Genomic DNA, 14,143 nt, shown 5'->3' with positions numbered 1-14,143 from the left:
ACCAGTGTTCCTCCTCCATACCTATGAAGGCTCCATGCTCAGTTCTTCAGCCTCTGCAGGCAGTTTGTGTCTGTCCCACCCTGTCCCCTGGATCCTTCTGCAGAGGGAGAGGTTAATGAGCGCCAAGCTGAGTTAATGAGGCCAGGGGTTACATCAGCAAGCTGTAGCCCTCGGGACAGCAGTGCCGAGGGGCTGGTACATCCCTGCATCTCACTTTCAGTTCTTCACAGCATGTTTCTGAGCCTGCTTTAAACAATTCAGAGGGTTTATAAGGCATGAGATTTTGTGGGCCCTGTGTAAGGAGGTAGCGGGGAGAGAGCTGAGGTGGAAGCTTCACTCAGTACAAGTGTCTTCAAATCTTCCAAACCCATCCTGAGTGACACCCTTTATTTTGGGTCATCCTCCTTTTTCCCTACTTTGCCTCCCATGGGATGAATCCCTAGAGGAGGCACAGTGGGCCGTGGCTTTGCTTGGCATTTCTTGGCCTCATGGAGACTTTGCCTTTGAAGATGCCACAAGCTGCTGGCATCTTCTCAGCAATGCGGTTTCATGCTGGGGGACCGTGCTGGTGTGCAGGAGGCTGAATTTGTGTGACAGGAAGTGGAGCAGGGAGGAGAAGGGGATGCTTGGGGAAGAGAGGATGGTGTTTTGAGGAGAGAAGGTGCTCAGGATGCTTTTAGGAGGAAAAGCTGAGCTATGGTCTACTGCTGGGCCTGAAATTATCTGAGGAGGGCACTCTGTGATGGGAGGCCCTTGGGAGAGGGGCAGGCCTGGACTGGTGATGCCGGCTTCCCCTGAGCCTTAAGACTGACTGAAATGTGGTGAGATGAAGATTGCATCACATGTAATGATGCCTGCTCAGCAGGGATGCCTTTGCATCCCTCTGAGGGTTGCAGCAGGGATTTCCTCTGTATGGCAGACATTCTGGCATGGGAGTGAGCCATGCCACTGCTCTGGCATGGCAATTTGCTTGATCTTAAATGGCAACAACGCTAATCCCTAAATGAGTCTGTTCATACATATTCCCTGGAGGCGATAGGAGGGGGGACTTTCAGACTTTCAGACACCTCCTTGAGCCAAGCCGGTGGCTGAAATATCCCCGCCAGCTCGGTCTCTGGAGCCTGAGCTGTCCCCATTCCTGCTGGGGGATTGGGAAGGCAAGCAGCTCTCCTCCTCCAATGCTGGAGATAAACTGTCTTTTCTATTTGTTTTTAATTTCTACAGGAGGATTTCTACCCACCCCGCAGGCAGGGATGGGTTTAGCTGTTGCCTCTCAGGCCTTTGCATGAAATAGCGCTCACTCTGAGACAGGCATGAATGGGGGGCGATGGAGGTAGAAGGGGTTAAGCGTCCACCACCACTGAAATTTAGTGCCAGAGAAACCCTGCATCCTGACTTAATCCTTACATCAAATTCCTGCCTGCCCAGAGCTGGAGGGATGCGTGGACGTGAGTGATGGGCACAGGGCTTCAGCTGCTGTTAATGCTCCTGTAATCTTCCAAATATTTGGAGGGATAACAATTGCAGGAGAGGATTTTAACGCTTTCCTGCAGAGGTTTACTTGGCCATTGCTGCAAGGGGAGCAGCCTTCTGGGCTTGCCATCCCTTGTGCTGTGTTTTTGGGGTGATGGGAGGGGGGTGTCAATGCTCAACCCCAGCTCTGGTGCTGCTGCCCATGCAGGCTGGTGGTATTGGTTGGGGTCATTGATCTTCAACCAAGTTGCAAAAGCTGGCTTCAAGCATCTGCAAGTCACTCTCCGGGGAACAGATGCTGTGGATAATCCAGATCAACCCCATCAGATTAAAATGTGCGGTGAGGGATGGGGGAGAGGAGGTTGGAGCGGAAAGAAGTCGTCGGTGCCTATTCCCCTCCTCCCTTTTCTGTCTCACTGCTCCTACTACAGTCGTCCTCAGAGCTTCAGGGTTTAGTCCCATGGGTTAGAGCCCTGGAGCTGTCCCCTCTGTGTCTCTCCTCCCCCACATACAGATATAGTGCTGAAGCCAGTGCTCCAGCCCATCCTGTAGCACATTACACTTCAGCACCCAGCCACATGCCCCAGGCAGTGTGAGACTGTGGGATGGTGACAGCCTGGGACTTCCAAAACCCTCAGAAGGGAGCTGGGAAACAGGCACCCACCTCCAGCGGGAAAGAGGAAGGCTGGCAGATGGGAACCCCCTGTAGATGTCTGCTGGGGAGACAATGATTGCAGTCAGTGTAGCACACTCTCAAATATTTATTAATTTGTCGTTGCTGGGAGCTTTATTGCTTGTCTGATTACAGTACTGGAAATCCCGGCTGTGCAGGGCTCCTTCCTTGGCTCCGCATGCAAAAGTGTTTCTCTTGCATGTGCTGCTCTTGCAGTCAATGGCTGAAACTGTCATCTCAGTGGGGTGAGAGCAGTATTGGGCAAAGCAGAAGTAGCCAGATGGAGCTGATGGTGCTGCACCACTGGGAAGGTGCTTTTGTGTTCTTTATTTTGCAGTTTTTGCTGGATAGTCAGGGTAGCGGGAGCAGCAGCCGTTCCTCCACACGGTGTGAGCAGTCTGCTTTCCCTCTGCCGGCTGTATGTGGAGTTTCTTTGGGGGTCCCCCTGGAGCATTAGCAGAGTGAGATGTTTCCCATGCAGCGGGTGGCCAGGCACTGGGAAGGCGGATGAAAGACTGGGTTGATGGCTTATGATAAACATGCCCAGCATGGGTCTCCTCCCTTTTTTCATCCAAAGTCCCTGTTGTTTCTCTGCCTTAATTCTTCCCCAGTGTGCTTAAATACCAGCAACTGTATTGTGCTGGAACCAAACACCCTGCCCAGCTGCAAATGCTTTTTTTCAGCCACGTAAGGCTGTTTTCTGGATTGAGAAATCAGCCTCCCGCTTGCTTTGCTCCCATTCATAAGCAAGCAGGAGCCTGGGGGAGCTGCGGGGATGGGGCTCTGGGGCATGGTCGTAGTTACAAGCCTGCCACAGAAAAAATACCATTTCCCTGTCTCATGTTAGAGCTGCTTTTTTGGCCTCAGATCTCTCTTGGCCAGAAATAAAAGATCTCTCAGCTGTTGTGAGTTTGCAGGATTTAAATTTTCCCAGCAGCCAGGATGCTCCTAGCTTTAAAGGTTTGGGGGTTTTTTTTGGTTCAAAACTTAATCCGAACAGGTTTTTATAGCCACCAAAAGCAGATGCTGGATCTGGCCAGGGCTAGGTAGATCATCCTATTCCACCACCCTCATCCCCAAAGTCACTGTGCCCCTTTGGAGAAGAAGCCCAAAGTGTTGAGCTTGAGACTGCCATCGTGGATTTGGGAAGACCCCCTGTCAAGGCAGAGGGTTGGATGGAACCCATCGCTGCCGGGGTTGGCAGTACCACTGGTGATATTTCACCAGCTCCAAACACCACCAGTGTGCTGGGGGACCAAGGTTGCTCCCACCACAGCCCAGAACATCACCCATTCTGCTGCAGATGATGATGGTGAGTCATGAAACTGTGATTTTCACCAGGCCGTGACTCATCCCCTCCCAGCTCCAAGATCTTCTTGGATGACCTAAAGTCTTGTTTAGCATCACCGAAGTGTCAGTGGGGTGGGAGAAATGTGTCTTTAGTGTTGGCTGCTGGAGGAAGACCTCACCTTGCCTGCGGTTTTGGCTCAGGGGAGACACATGCGCTTCAGGATGTCACCCCCATAGGGGAAGGTCCTTCTGAAAATTGTTTTTTTCAGTGACATTGGGTCTCCTTGCCTGCATCCTGGGGTATTGCACCTGGCGTGGGGAGAAAACAACAAAATAGGAAGGAATAAAGAGAAGAAATAAAAACCTACTGGCATAGATACAGAAATAAAACTTAATGGGGAACCTCAGGCCCACATCACAGCCAAAGATAGTATACTATACACTGTCCCACACGACATCCTTGTCTCTAGATTGGAGCAACATCAATTTGATGGATGGACCACTCGGTGGATAAAGAACTGGCTGGATGGCCACACACAGAGTTGTGGTCAATGGCTCAATGTCCGGCTGGAGACCAGTAACGAGTGGTGTCCCTCAGGGATCGGTGTTGGGACCGGTCTTGTTTAACATCTTTGTCGCTGACATGGACAGTGGGATTGAGTGCGCCCTCAGCAAGTTTGCCAATGACACCAAGCTGTGTGGTTCGGTTGATACCCTGGAGGGAAGGAATGCCATCCAGAGGGACCTTGACACACTTGTGAGGTGGGCTGATGCCAACCTCATGAGGTTTAACCATGACAAGTGCGAGGTCCTACACCTGGGTCGGAGCAATCCCAGGCACAGCTACAGGCTGGGCAGAGAAGAGATTCAGAGCAGCCCTGCAGAGAAGGACTTGGGGGTGTTGGTTGATGAGAAAATGAACATGAGCCAGCTTCAGTGTGCGCTTGCAGCCCAGAAAGCCAACCGTATCCTGGGCTGCATCAAAAGGAGCGTGACCAGCAGGTGATCCTGCCCCTCTACTCTGCTCTTGTGAGACCTCACCTGGAGTATTGTGTGCAGTTCTGGTGTCCTCAACATAAAAAGGACATGGAACTGTTGGAACAAGTCCAGAGAAGGGCCACGAGGATGATCAGGGGACTGGAGCACCTCCTGTATGAAGACAGGCTGAGGAAGTTGGGTCTGTTCAGGCTGGAGAAGAGAAGGCTGCGTGGAGACCTCATAGCAGCCTTCCAGTATCTGAAGGGGGCCTACAGGGATGCTGGGGAGGGACTCTTCATTAGGGACTGTAGTGACAGGACAAGGGGTAATGGGTTAAAACTTAAACAGGGGAAGTTTAGGTTGGATATAAGAAGGAAATTCTTTCCTGTTAGGGTGGTGAGGCACTGGAATGGGTTGCCCAGGGAGGTTGTGAATGCTCCATCCCTGGTGGTGTTCAAGACCAGGTTGGACGAGGCCTTGGGTGATATGATTTAGTGTAAGGTGTCCCTGCGCACAGCAGGGTTGTTGGAACTAGATGATCTTAAGGTCCTTTCCAACCCTAACAATTCTATGATTCTATGATTCTATATATTGGAGTGGTTATCATCTCTGCCACTGCCCTCAGCAGTGCCTACAGGAGGCTGGTCCTCTCCTGGGGCAGGGCTGGGAGTTGGGGGTGATTGCTCTGCCAAGAGACTAATGGTCTTCAAGTGTTTACATTCCTTATAGCAAGCCTGCTTTATAAACCCACCCGCCTTTACAGTTGTAAAACAGAGCCCAGGAGCCAACCCTGCCCTGGGGATGGGTGGCAAGCAAGCCCCACAGGCATCACAGGTTTTCTAAGGATGCTTTACAGCACGTGTTACCTGTGCCCTTTCCCAGCAGCAGAGCTCAGGTCCAACTTTGCAGCCTGTGTGCTGCAGGGATGCAAAGAGCATCACTTCAGAGAGGTTTTCAGATGAGTGCATGAGTGAAGTTTTGTTGGCTGCCTCCGATGCCAGCTGGATTGTCTCCTGCCAGCCCCCTTTGCCAGGGAATTTAGATTTGTGGCATCGAAGCGGTTTTTAAAAAAACAACCCCCAAAAAAAACCCAACAAAACAACTCACTGGGTGCAAAATTGAATAGTAAATGAAAAAAGAAAGAGTAAGTGATGTTTGTCACACTGATACGGGTGAGAGGCTGCTTAGCAGAAGAGGGGAGCAGGACCGGTGGCTTGATGTGGGCATAGAAGTGTGGGACCATTTATGGTGGGGGCTGGCACCTCCTCATGCCCCCATCCCCCTGCCTGCGGTGGAGTGCTGGGAAAATTACAGGTCTGCAAATGAGATAGGGGAGAAAATGGCCGGCAGTGGAGAGGTGGTGGAGAGACAGCCAGAGAGAGAGAAATTAGCCCAGAGTTTAATTCATTGTTTCCAAAAGAGTGGTTAATGGATTATGACAAATGTCCTACCGCTCTCCCTTAGTGCTGTGTTAAATGGAAATGGAAAGTCAATTTTCCTAAATGGATTTTAAACGAGTGACCTCGTGTGTTTTTTTCCCTCACTGATTTTTGCTCGGGAGGCAGCTTGGTCATCTTCTTTTCTTGATGCATCTGATTATTTTTTTGCTGCTTCTCCTTGCATCTTGGGATTCTGATTTTCACCGTGCAGCACTGCTCTTGCCAAGGGTGACGAAGGGAGTGGGCTTCTTTATTCCTTGCCAGCTCTGGAGATGTTATCATGGGGCTGGGGATATTTGCTGTTTTCCTGCACACTGCAGTGCCTGGAATTGAGGATCACAGCTGTCACTCGGGGAAGAGAGGAGGTGGAAAAGCTCATAACACTACTAGGTGTAAAGAAAAGCCTCGTGATGTGACCTGACTGCTAGCGAGATGCCCAGGAACAACAGGTTAAGGAGTAGCATCCCAGTGCATGTATGTGGCTTTTTATCAGTCCTGTGATACTTGGGTTTGATCTTAATGGGCAAATTGTTTGGAAACAGGAAACATTCCTATGCTGGATGCTGCAGATGATCCTCAGTGTTGGTCACAGCATCTTTCCAAGCCAGTGCTAGGGGTGTGAGTCACCTTGAGGCTCCCAATCCTCAGGAATTACATCCCTGGGTAAGCACTGAGCTGCTTGCCCCTTTTCAGGGCTTTCCTTGGCCTGACCTGAGCAGACACGACCTCTTTTTCTAGTAATTTTTGCATTTAGATTGTTTTTGAAAGCAAACAAGCAGGAAGATGGAGATGACCAGGGCAATGACCCAGTCTGTTTTTTTTTGGGTGGGATTTTATGAATCCCGATTGCATTTTGGGTGATAGCATTTCTCTGGAGGTGGCTGGGCTGAAGCAATAGCTTACCTGTGATAGGCAGATAGCTGGTCCTTGGGGTCTGTGTTGGCAGGGGCTGCTGGTGCCCCTTGCATTGTGTGATGCTGAGATTCAAGCGTTGGCAGGGGGCTGAGATCCCACACACAATTCCACCAAAGAGTGGGATGTGCGAGATTTATGCTGGGGTTGGGGTCTGTGCTCCCAGCACAAGCCCTACCAGCATTTTACTTGGAGCATGCCCTTGCGTTCCCCAGGGCCTTGGGAGGGAGGCTTGGGAAGGGGGACACCAGCCCTTCTGGAGCCTCTTTATGTCCTCGTCACCTTCCCTGGACTTGGGTTTATTTTCCTTTATACCTTGTGGTGTCCTTTAGTCAGATCACCCAGGCTTTGGAGTCAGCCTGGTCTTGGGGTATGGATGGAGGGGCTGGTACCCAGGCAAAACCAGGATGCACTCCACAGCAGCAGCAGGTCTAGCTAGCAGAGAATTGCTTTTTTCTTTTTCTGGGAGACTCCAGCCCTCTTTTGCTTTTCTGAGCATCCTCAGCAAGGGCTGTTGGTGACACCACTGCACACAGGGCGGAGCTGGGAGGGAAGAAGTGACATAGGCAGGAGTTGAGTCCCTGCTGGGGTGGGACTAAGGGCACCTCCTGACCCTCTTGCTCTCCTGACAGGGCTGGAGTACAGCGATGTGCTGCCCGACTCCTTCCCCTCGCCCCCAGCAGAGACCCTGCCTTACTTTCTGCTGGAGCCGCAGGATGCCTACATCGTGAAGAACAAGCCGGTGGAGCTTGTCTGCCGAGCCAACCCTGCCACCCAGATCTACTTCAAGTGCAATGGAGAGTGGGTCAACCAGAACGACCACGTCACCAAGGAGAGCCTGGACGAAGCCACTGGTAAGCAAACCCACCCTGGCATCCCCCTGTCTGTCCTTCCCCTCTCTTCTTTCCAGGCACTTCTGCCCTTTTCTGTCTTGCACATCCATGCTGTAGATGTTTCTCCTTCAAGGAGACCAATAGGTATGTGATTCATGTTTATCATTCCCCAGGTGATTGCAATCTCATGAGGTCGCTTTTGTATGTTTCCCACTTCCTTGGTCTGTGCACAACTTGTCTCTCTTTCTATATCATCAGTGAACTTTAGTAGAGGAGCTGCCCCTTTCCCAGCCATTGATGAAGGCATGATGATGGTATGGGTCACCGTACCTCATAGAAGCTTGGGGAAGTCAGCCTGTTGCTTGCACACTTATCCGTTTGCCGGACATGGGGTTGTTAAATGCAATTTGAAAGAAGCACGTCTAAAATGGATAAAAAGAAGGAAACACTTTGCTACAAAATGCCTAATCAACATGTAGGAGTCATTGCCACAAGGGGCAGTGAAGGCTGGCAGCTCACTCAAGTTCATAAAGGGATTAGACCTTTAATGGGTAATGAGAACATTTTCAGGTAGGATTTGAAATACTTTTTAATGGCAGATGAGCTCTTCCCTGCCTCAGAGGACAAGTCAGCTGCTGGCTGTCTGAAACCGGAGGGGTGAGAATGTGGTTTAGGCATTCTAAGAGGTTTCTTATTGCAGGAGATTGGGCTCCACAGATCTTCCTGCCCCATGCTTTGAAATGTCTCGGCATGTGAACAAGATGTGGGATTACATATATCATGTACTAAAGCAGATCTGCTAAAATTGGGATGCTTTAGCTCAGCTCTTGTCTTGTCTGCATCAGTTTTGGTACCTGTAGTCAGATCAGGAAGAGGAAGAAAACAGTCACATTTCTCTGCAAATCATTGAACATGCAGCATCCCTCATCTCTAGAGGGCTTTAAACCAACATAGCCTTTTGAACTGCTGTGGTGTTGGCCACAGAAGGCAGGCTGAGCTTAGGAGAGATTTTGTCAGCCTGGAGCACAAGTATTTTTATAGAATCTCCTCTCGTTCCTTTGATTTTTTAACACAGTCTTGCCCTTCCCTGGCACCTCCTCAGCTCTTCATCCAGTGCTGTCTGTGAGCCAGTCTTTGCTTTGGTGCTTCTCTGAACCTGCTCTGGAAAAGGGAAGATCGTTTCTTTTCTCTGTGGCTTTTTGAGTCTTTCTTCCTAACGTTGCTTCATCTGTTCCTGGAGTGTTTTTCCTCCAGAAGATCTCTGTCTGAAGGATGGTCAAACATGCATGGGAAGTCTTTCCCCTTGCTTTTACAGAGACTGTTGGGAGCACTGGAAGCACTGTTTTGGAGTCCATCTCCACCTCCCAGTTCTTGGGGAGGCCAGATTTGAAACCCTCGCTGCTCTAGGGCAAAGCCAGTGCAGATTAGTGACTGGGCAGCCTTCACTGAGGGGTTATTAATTTATTTATAACATGTGGCCACAGTGGGTTGAGCCAGAAGTTTGCACACCCTGCGTGTGGCCATAGTGTGGATGCTTAGAGGAAGAGCACTGAACCAGGACAAGGAGGGAGTGGTGGACCCTGCTCTGTTATCCCCCAGCTTTCTAATGTCTATGATTAAGGGACTCTCTGGTCTGGTGACAATATCTTAGCAGTGTGGTCCAGCCCTGGATGGATTCCCTTCTGTTGATTTGTCTAAATGCTGTTAGGATTCATTTCTCCTCTGGATCATCCCAGAATCCTGTAGCAGGAAGTTTCATGGTTTAGTGATGTGGAAAAGCACTGTATTTCTGGCCCCACCATTTGCTCCACCCCTTGAATGAATACCCCTTTCTGAATAACCTGCTTCACGCAACTCTTGAGTAAAATAGGCTGGAGAAAACAGAGCAGTAAGGGAGCAGAAAGTCTGCAGCAGGAGCTTACCCTGTTTTAGTGGGGGACTCATTTGCTTTGGGCCAACGCCTCCCTCTCAGATCCCAGTCTGCAGACGCAGAATGTGTGCCATCAATCTGGGGAGGAAACATTGCACACCTTCTTCACCCAGGCTTCAAAGATGGTATTGCTGCTATCAGTGAACAAACTGACAGTGCGGAGGTGATGCTGTGCAAGTAAACTCTGCCAGCGTGAGCATATCTGCCCAGCAGCTGCCCTAAGAAAAAAGGAGCCAGAACCACAATGGCTTACTGTGCTAAAAACATCTCTGTTTGCAATGCCTGCTGTTTGTAGGGAAAGCTGCCACAAAGGGCATGGGGGAGAGCTGGCCACAAAGTGACGGGTTAACACAATTCAACGTTCGTGGCTTTTTAACTGTCCTTGGTTAAAAGCTTGGAAAAAGGCACCTTAAGAAAAAAAAAAGCAAAAAAAAAAAAGCAACTTTTAAGATGACGTGTCTTGAATGAGCTGGGCTTAGTAATGCTCTGACTGCGTCTGATCCAAAGCGTTTCATGTGGAAGAAAGCTAAAATAGGCCAAGTCAGATAATTCAGCTGGGTGAGAAGGGACAGTCAGTAAGAGCGGCTGTGTTTGGATGCCTGTAAGCCCCCTAAATAGTCAACTCTGTGATCCATAAGCTTGGTCTATAGTATTGGGTAATCTTTGCTTTTGGGGGTTACAGAGATAGCAGGGCATTTGCAGGATGCTCCCCACCTTTCCAGGGCTGCTCAACCCACCCCACCGGTGCTTTCCAGAGAGACAAGATGGTTTTGCGCCATCTCTGTCCTGGGTCCTTCTAAAAACCCTAAGTTTTCCAAAACTGCTTCGCCCAAAATGCCTCCCCTTCCCCTCCTCTTATTTAGTGGCAAGGCAAATTGTATTTTCTTGGTGCACGTTTGCCAGCTCTTCCGCGGGAAGGCAGCAGAGAGGTAGTAATCGCTCCTCACAGCACTGGGAATGAGCTAACAGCATCACAGCTGGGGAGCAAGCAGCTCTCTATTGCTGTGAAATTGAGGCCTTTTTATAAATAGAACCTGCAAAAAAAAAAAAAAAGGGCAGGTATTGCTTAAAATAAGGAAAAGCAAGTCCCGAGTCCCTCCTGCCCTTGGCGATGCTTTGGACAAGCCTCAGCATCCTGCGGTCCAGGGGACTTCACAGAGGCGTCTGGGGGTTGATGGAGGTGTGTAACTCTGTTTGGAGTCAGTAGGCGTGAAACGCCACCATCACTGGATTATTTCTTAAGATCTTTTATTTGTCTTGTTCTATTTGTGTTTAAATGGCAGCTGACAAAAGATGGTTCCCTGCAGCAAAGCCTCAGAGGAGGCATCTTTCAAACCCCAGTGAGTGGGAAAGGGTCTGGGCAGGGATGGAGATGTCAGTGCTGGGGGAGAGGACTGATGGAGGAGGGTGATACCTCTTGAAATGGTCAAAAGGTTCTGGTCCTGCCCAGCCATGCTGGGGAAAAAAGAAAAGCCACATCAGCCATTGCCCTGGCTTCAGCTCGAAGTCAAAGGGAGGGAGCAGCCTCCCTGATTTACAGAGGTGCCAAACCAAGATGCCTCTGAGATGCCTCCAGCTCTCTGCATCTGTTAGCCTCTGAGCCCTCTTGCGTGCTGCCTCATTTTACCTCCTCCTGGGTGCTCTTGCCAAGTTGATGCCATCCCTCTGTCCTCTTCTAGGGATGCTGGTGCGGGAGGTACAGATCGAGGTCTCCCGGCAGCAGGTAGAGGAGCTCTTCGGCTTAGAAGATTACTGGTGCCAGTGTGTGGCCTGGAGCTCTGCAGGCACGACAAAGAGCCGCAGGGCATACGTCCGCATAGCATGTAAGTACCCAGCATATATAGTGCTTGCTCAGACACAATGCTCCCAACAGTGCTCCCTGTCCCTCTGCAAGAGCTGCATTTACCTACCTGCACTGCTCCGGCTCACAGTCTACTGATTTAGTTTAAATGAGTCTTTCTTCCACCTTCTTTTCCACTTTGGGGCCCCAAAAGGTTTCCAGAGGGCACAATCCACCAATTTAGAAATTGTTTGCAAAACCTGAGGTGTGACCCTGGATCCCAGGCTGAAAAAGCAATGTGTCAAGCCAGGTGTGCGCTGCTTCTGGCAGCTTTAATAGCAGCCAGGTCATTCATTCCTGGCTTCCCCAAGACACAGTGGGTGCAGTTGAGTGGGGTTGGCTATCTCCAAAAGTTGGCTCCTTGTTGAAAGCAGTGCTTTTTGATCAGTTGGAGATGACCCATCCTTTCTGGATGGCCCTGGTCTTAGCTCCCCACCCCAGCTTGAGCTTTGCTCAAGGCATTGTCCCTATCTGCCTAGGTAAGAGGCTCTGGCATTACCTGGGTTAACACCGCATTGCCCGTCAGCATGCTCAGCTCTTCCCAGTGCTTTATTATCGTTAATAAACCAACAGTTAGCACCTTGCACACTTTGCCTGAATCAGCGATTCTGTGTCTCTGGAGTCCCTGCTGTCATATGTCACTTCTTTAAGCTGCCATTTGTGGGTGTCAGCCTGATTAAGGGCGAGTTAATCAGGCTGTTACCCAGCTGAGTTTGCTCTCTTAGCAAATGAGATGGCAAAGCTATAGGAGAACAGTCAGGCTTCCCCAGTCGTAAACAGATTTTGCTATTAGAGGGCTAATAATCCAACATGTTGTTCAAAACGGCGGTGGCTGGTGTATCAGCTATGCTGCTGAAGGACTTAGTCTTAACAGGGGAAGTAAGGTGGTACAGGGATGGCTATGGAGGAAGCTGGTTTGTTCAGCCCCAGCCAAGGGTTTGGTGTTTCTGGGAGCCAAGCAGTTGAGGTGAACCAAGGTTTCGCTGCCCTGCACAAGCAGGAGCTGCAGCCATAGAGGGCTGGGTGCTGTAGTAGAGCATTGCAGCACCATCTAGTGATGCTCCTGCTACTGAAGAAATGAGAGGGTTGAAGAAACAGTGGTTAAGCTGAGATTTAGCCCAAAAGGAGAAGACAAGAGGGGGGTGTGAACCTGCAAACATATGAAGGAGGAAAGGCATCGTCCTTGACCACCATGTGCTGTCCTGAATTCATACTGGAAAAGTTACTTCTTCAGATTCTTTCTTCCAGGACATGTTTTGCTGTAGCTGTGCTATGCCAGAGGGATTTCCCTATTTGTGGACCCCTGGAGCCAAGGCAGTTCTGTTCCCCCACAAAGGTTTTGCAGGTTGCCTGGTTTCTGAGGTGGGCTGGTAATACCTGGGTTTTCCTTTCCCTCCCAGACCTACGGAAGAACTTTGACCAGGAGCCACTGGGCAAGGAGGTCCCGCTGGAGCACGAGGTCCTGCTGCAGTGCCGCCCGCCTGAGGGGGTGCCGCAGGCAGAGGTGAGCATCTCTGCAACCCGAAGGAATGCCCAGTGAGGTGTCCTCTCCCATACTAAGGAGAGACAGGGCATGTCCTTGCAGATGGCTTGCTGCCATGATGGATGGCCTCGTGCCGAGTCCGTCAGCTTTCATTATTCAGCAAATTGTTTATTTTGGGTAGTGGCTCTGTTATTCTGACATCTAATAACATATGTAACCTCAGCACCTGTTCAACCTACCTCTCCCATGCTTCCTGATGTGGTGTTAACCCGTTTGAGGGAAGACCTAACAAGGAGGCACCCCATGACTTGCCTGAAGGGGAGCAGTTAAGAGCCAAGGGCTGGGAAAGTCAGTACAGATGGTCTTCCCTAGCATGGTGGTGGTGCTTTTCTTGCTCACAGCTATATCAGCCCCCAGCAGCTGTGCATTCGTGGTAGCCACAATGTTCCATCCTTGGCCAAAACAGCAGTAGTGCGTCCTAGTCAGGCTGGGTTTGGCCCAGCTTCTGGGGAGAAATCAATACAGTCAGAGGCAAGGTTGGCCAATCAGTGGTTGTGGTGCTGAGGATATTGGTGGTCTTGGTAATGAGAATGGGGAGGGCTCTGGGGCAGGTCATAGGCTGGTCTGAGGGGTTTTGCTCTCTGTCAGGGATTGTGAATTCAGCCCCTCCTACCTGATGTTTCTCCTTGCTCATGCCTTCACCCATGCTCAGTGATATTGACTCATGCCCTTTGCAAACAGCCTAGTTAAGCAGTCGCATCATAGCTTTCTTGGAGACCCTGGTGGTGGTGAGCACATGGGATGAGCATTTCCACTGAAATTCATTATGAGCTTTTCCTGGCTGAGTGTTTAGTTCTTAATCGGCTTAATCACCATCATTAACCATTCATTCCTTTGCACTGCTAGGTGGAGTGGCTGAGGAATGAAGATGTCATCGATCCCACCCAGGACACCAACTTCCTGATCACTATTGATCACAACCTCATCATCAAACAGGCTCGGCTCTTGGACACTGCTAATTACACCTGCATGGCCAAGAATATTGTAGCCAAACGCCGTAGCACCACAGCTGCCGTCATCGTCTATGGTAAATGGCCCTTGCTCCTGGGGAGAGGACCTTTGTTGCTAGCCATGTCCCCAAGCCAAGGGGAAATACAGGCACTTTCTGGGAGTGGTAGGAGTAAACACCACCAGGGTATTTCATTGAGTTAGCTAATATCCAATATCTGCAAAACAGGGACCCCTACTAGCTTGCACAGGCTGTTAGGAGAGTTTATGAGGTGTAGGTATTT

At 50.2% G+C, this 14,143-nt stretch overlaps 1 protein-coding gene across 1 annotated transcript in view; it reads left to right on the top strand.

Annotated features, from left to right (window-relative positions):
- The window catches only part of UNC5B (unc-5 netrin receptor B), a 54,922-nt gene that overhangs the window by 31,727 nt on the left and 9,052 nt on the right, over positions 1-14,143 (top strand). The window contains exons 2-5 of the mRNA XM_057403320.1: positions 7,402-7,619; positions 11,208-11,351; positions 12,769-12,872; positions 13,758-13,938. Coding sequence (XP_057259303.1) covers positions 7,402-7,619; positions 11,208-11,351; positions 12,769-12,872; positions 13,758-13,938 — 647 coding nt within the window. The remainder of the gene's footprint in view (positions 1-7,401; positions 7,620-11,207; positions 11,352-12,768; positions 12,873-13,757; positions 13,939-14,143) is intronic.

This window comes from Pezoporus wallicus, unplaced genomic scaffold, assembly GCF_028554395.1.
Source record: "Pezoporus wallicus isolate ANWC-B61680 ecotype Strahan unplaced genomic scaffold, APGP_CSIRO_Pwel_v1 contig_4264, whole genome shotgun sequence".
In the NCBI taxonomy this organism is placed as follows: Eukaryota; Metazoa; Chordata; class Aves; order Psittaciformes; family Psittacidae; genus Pezoporus; species Pezoporus wallicus.
This window is presented reverse-complemented; position numbering and strand designations above follow the sequence as displayed.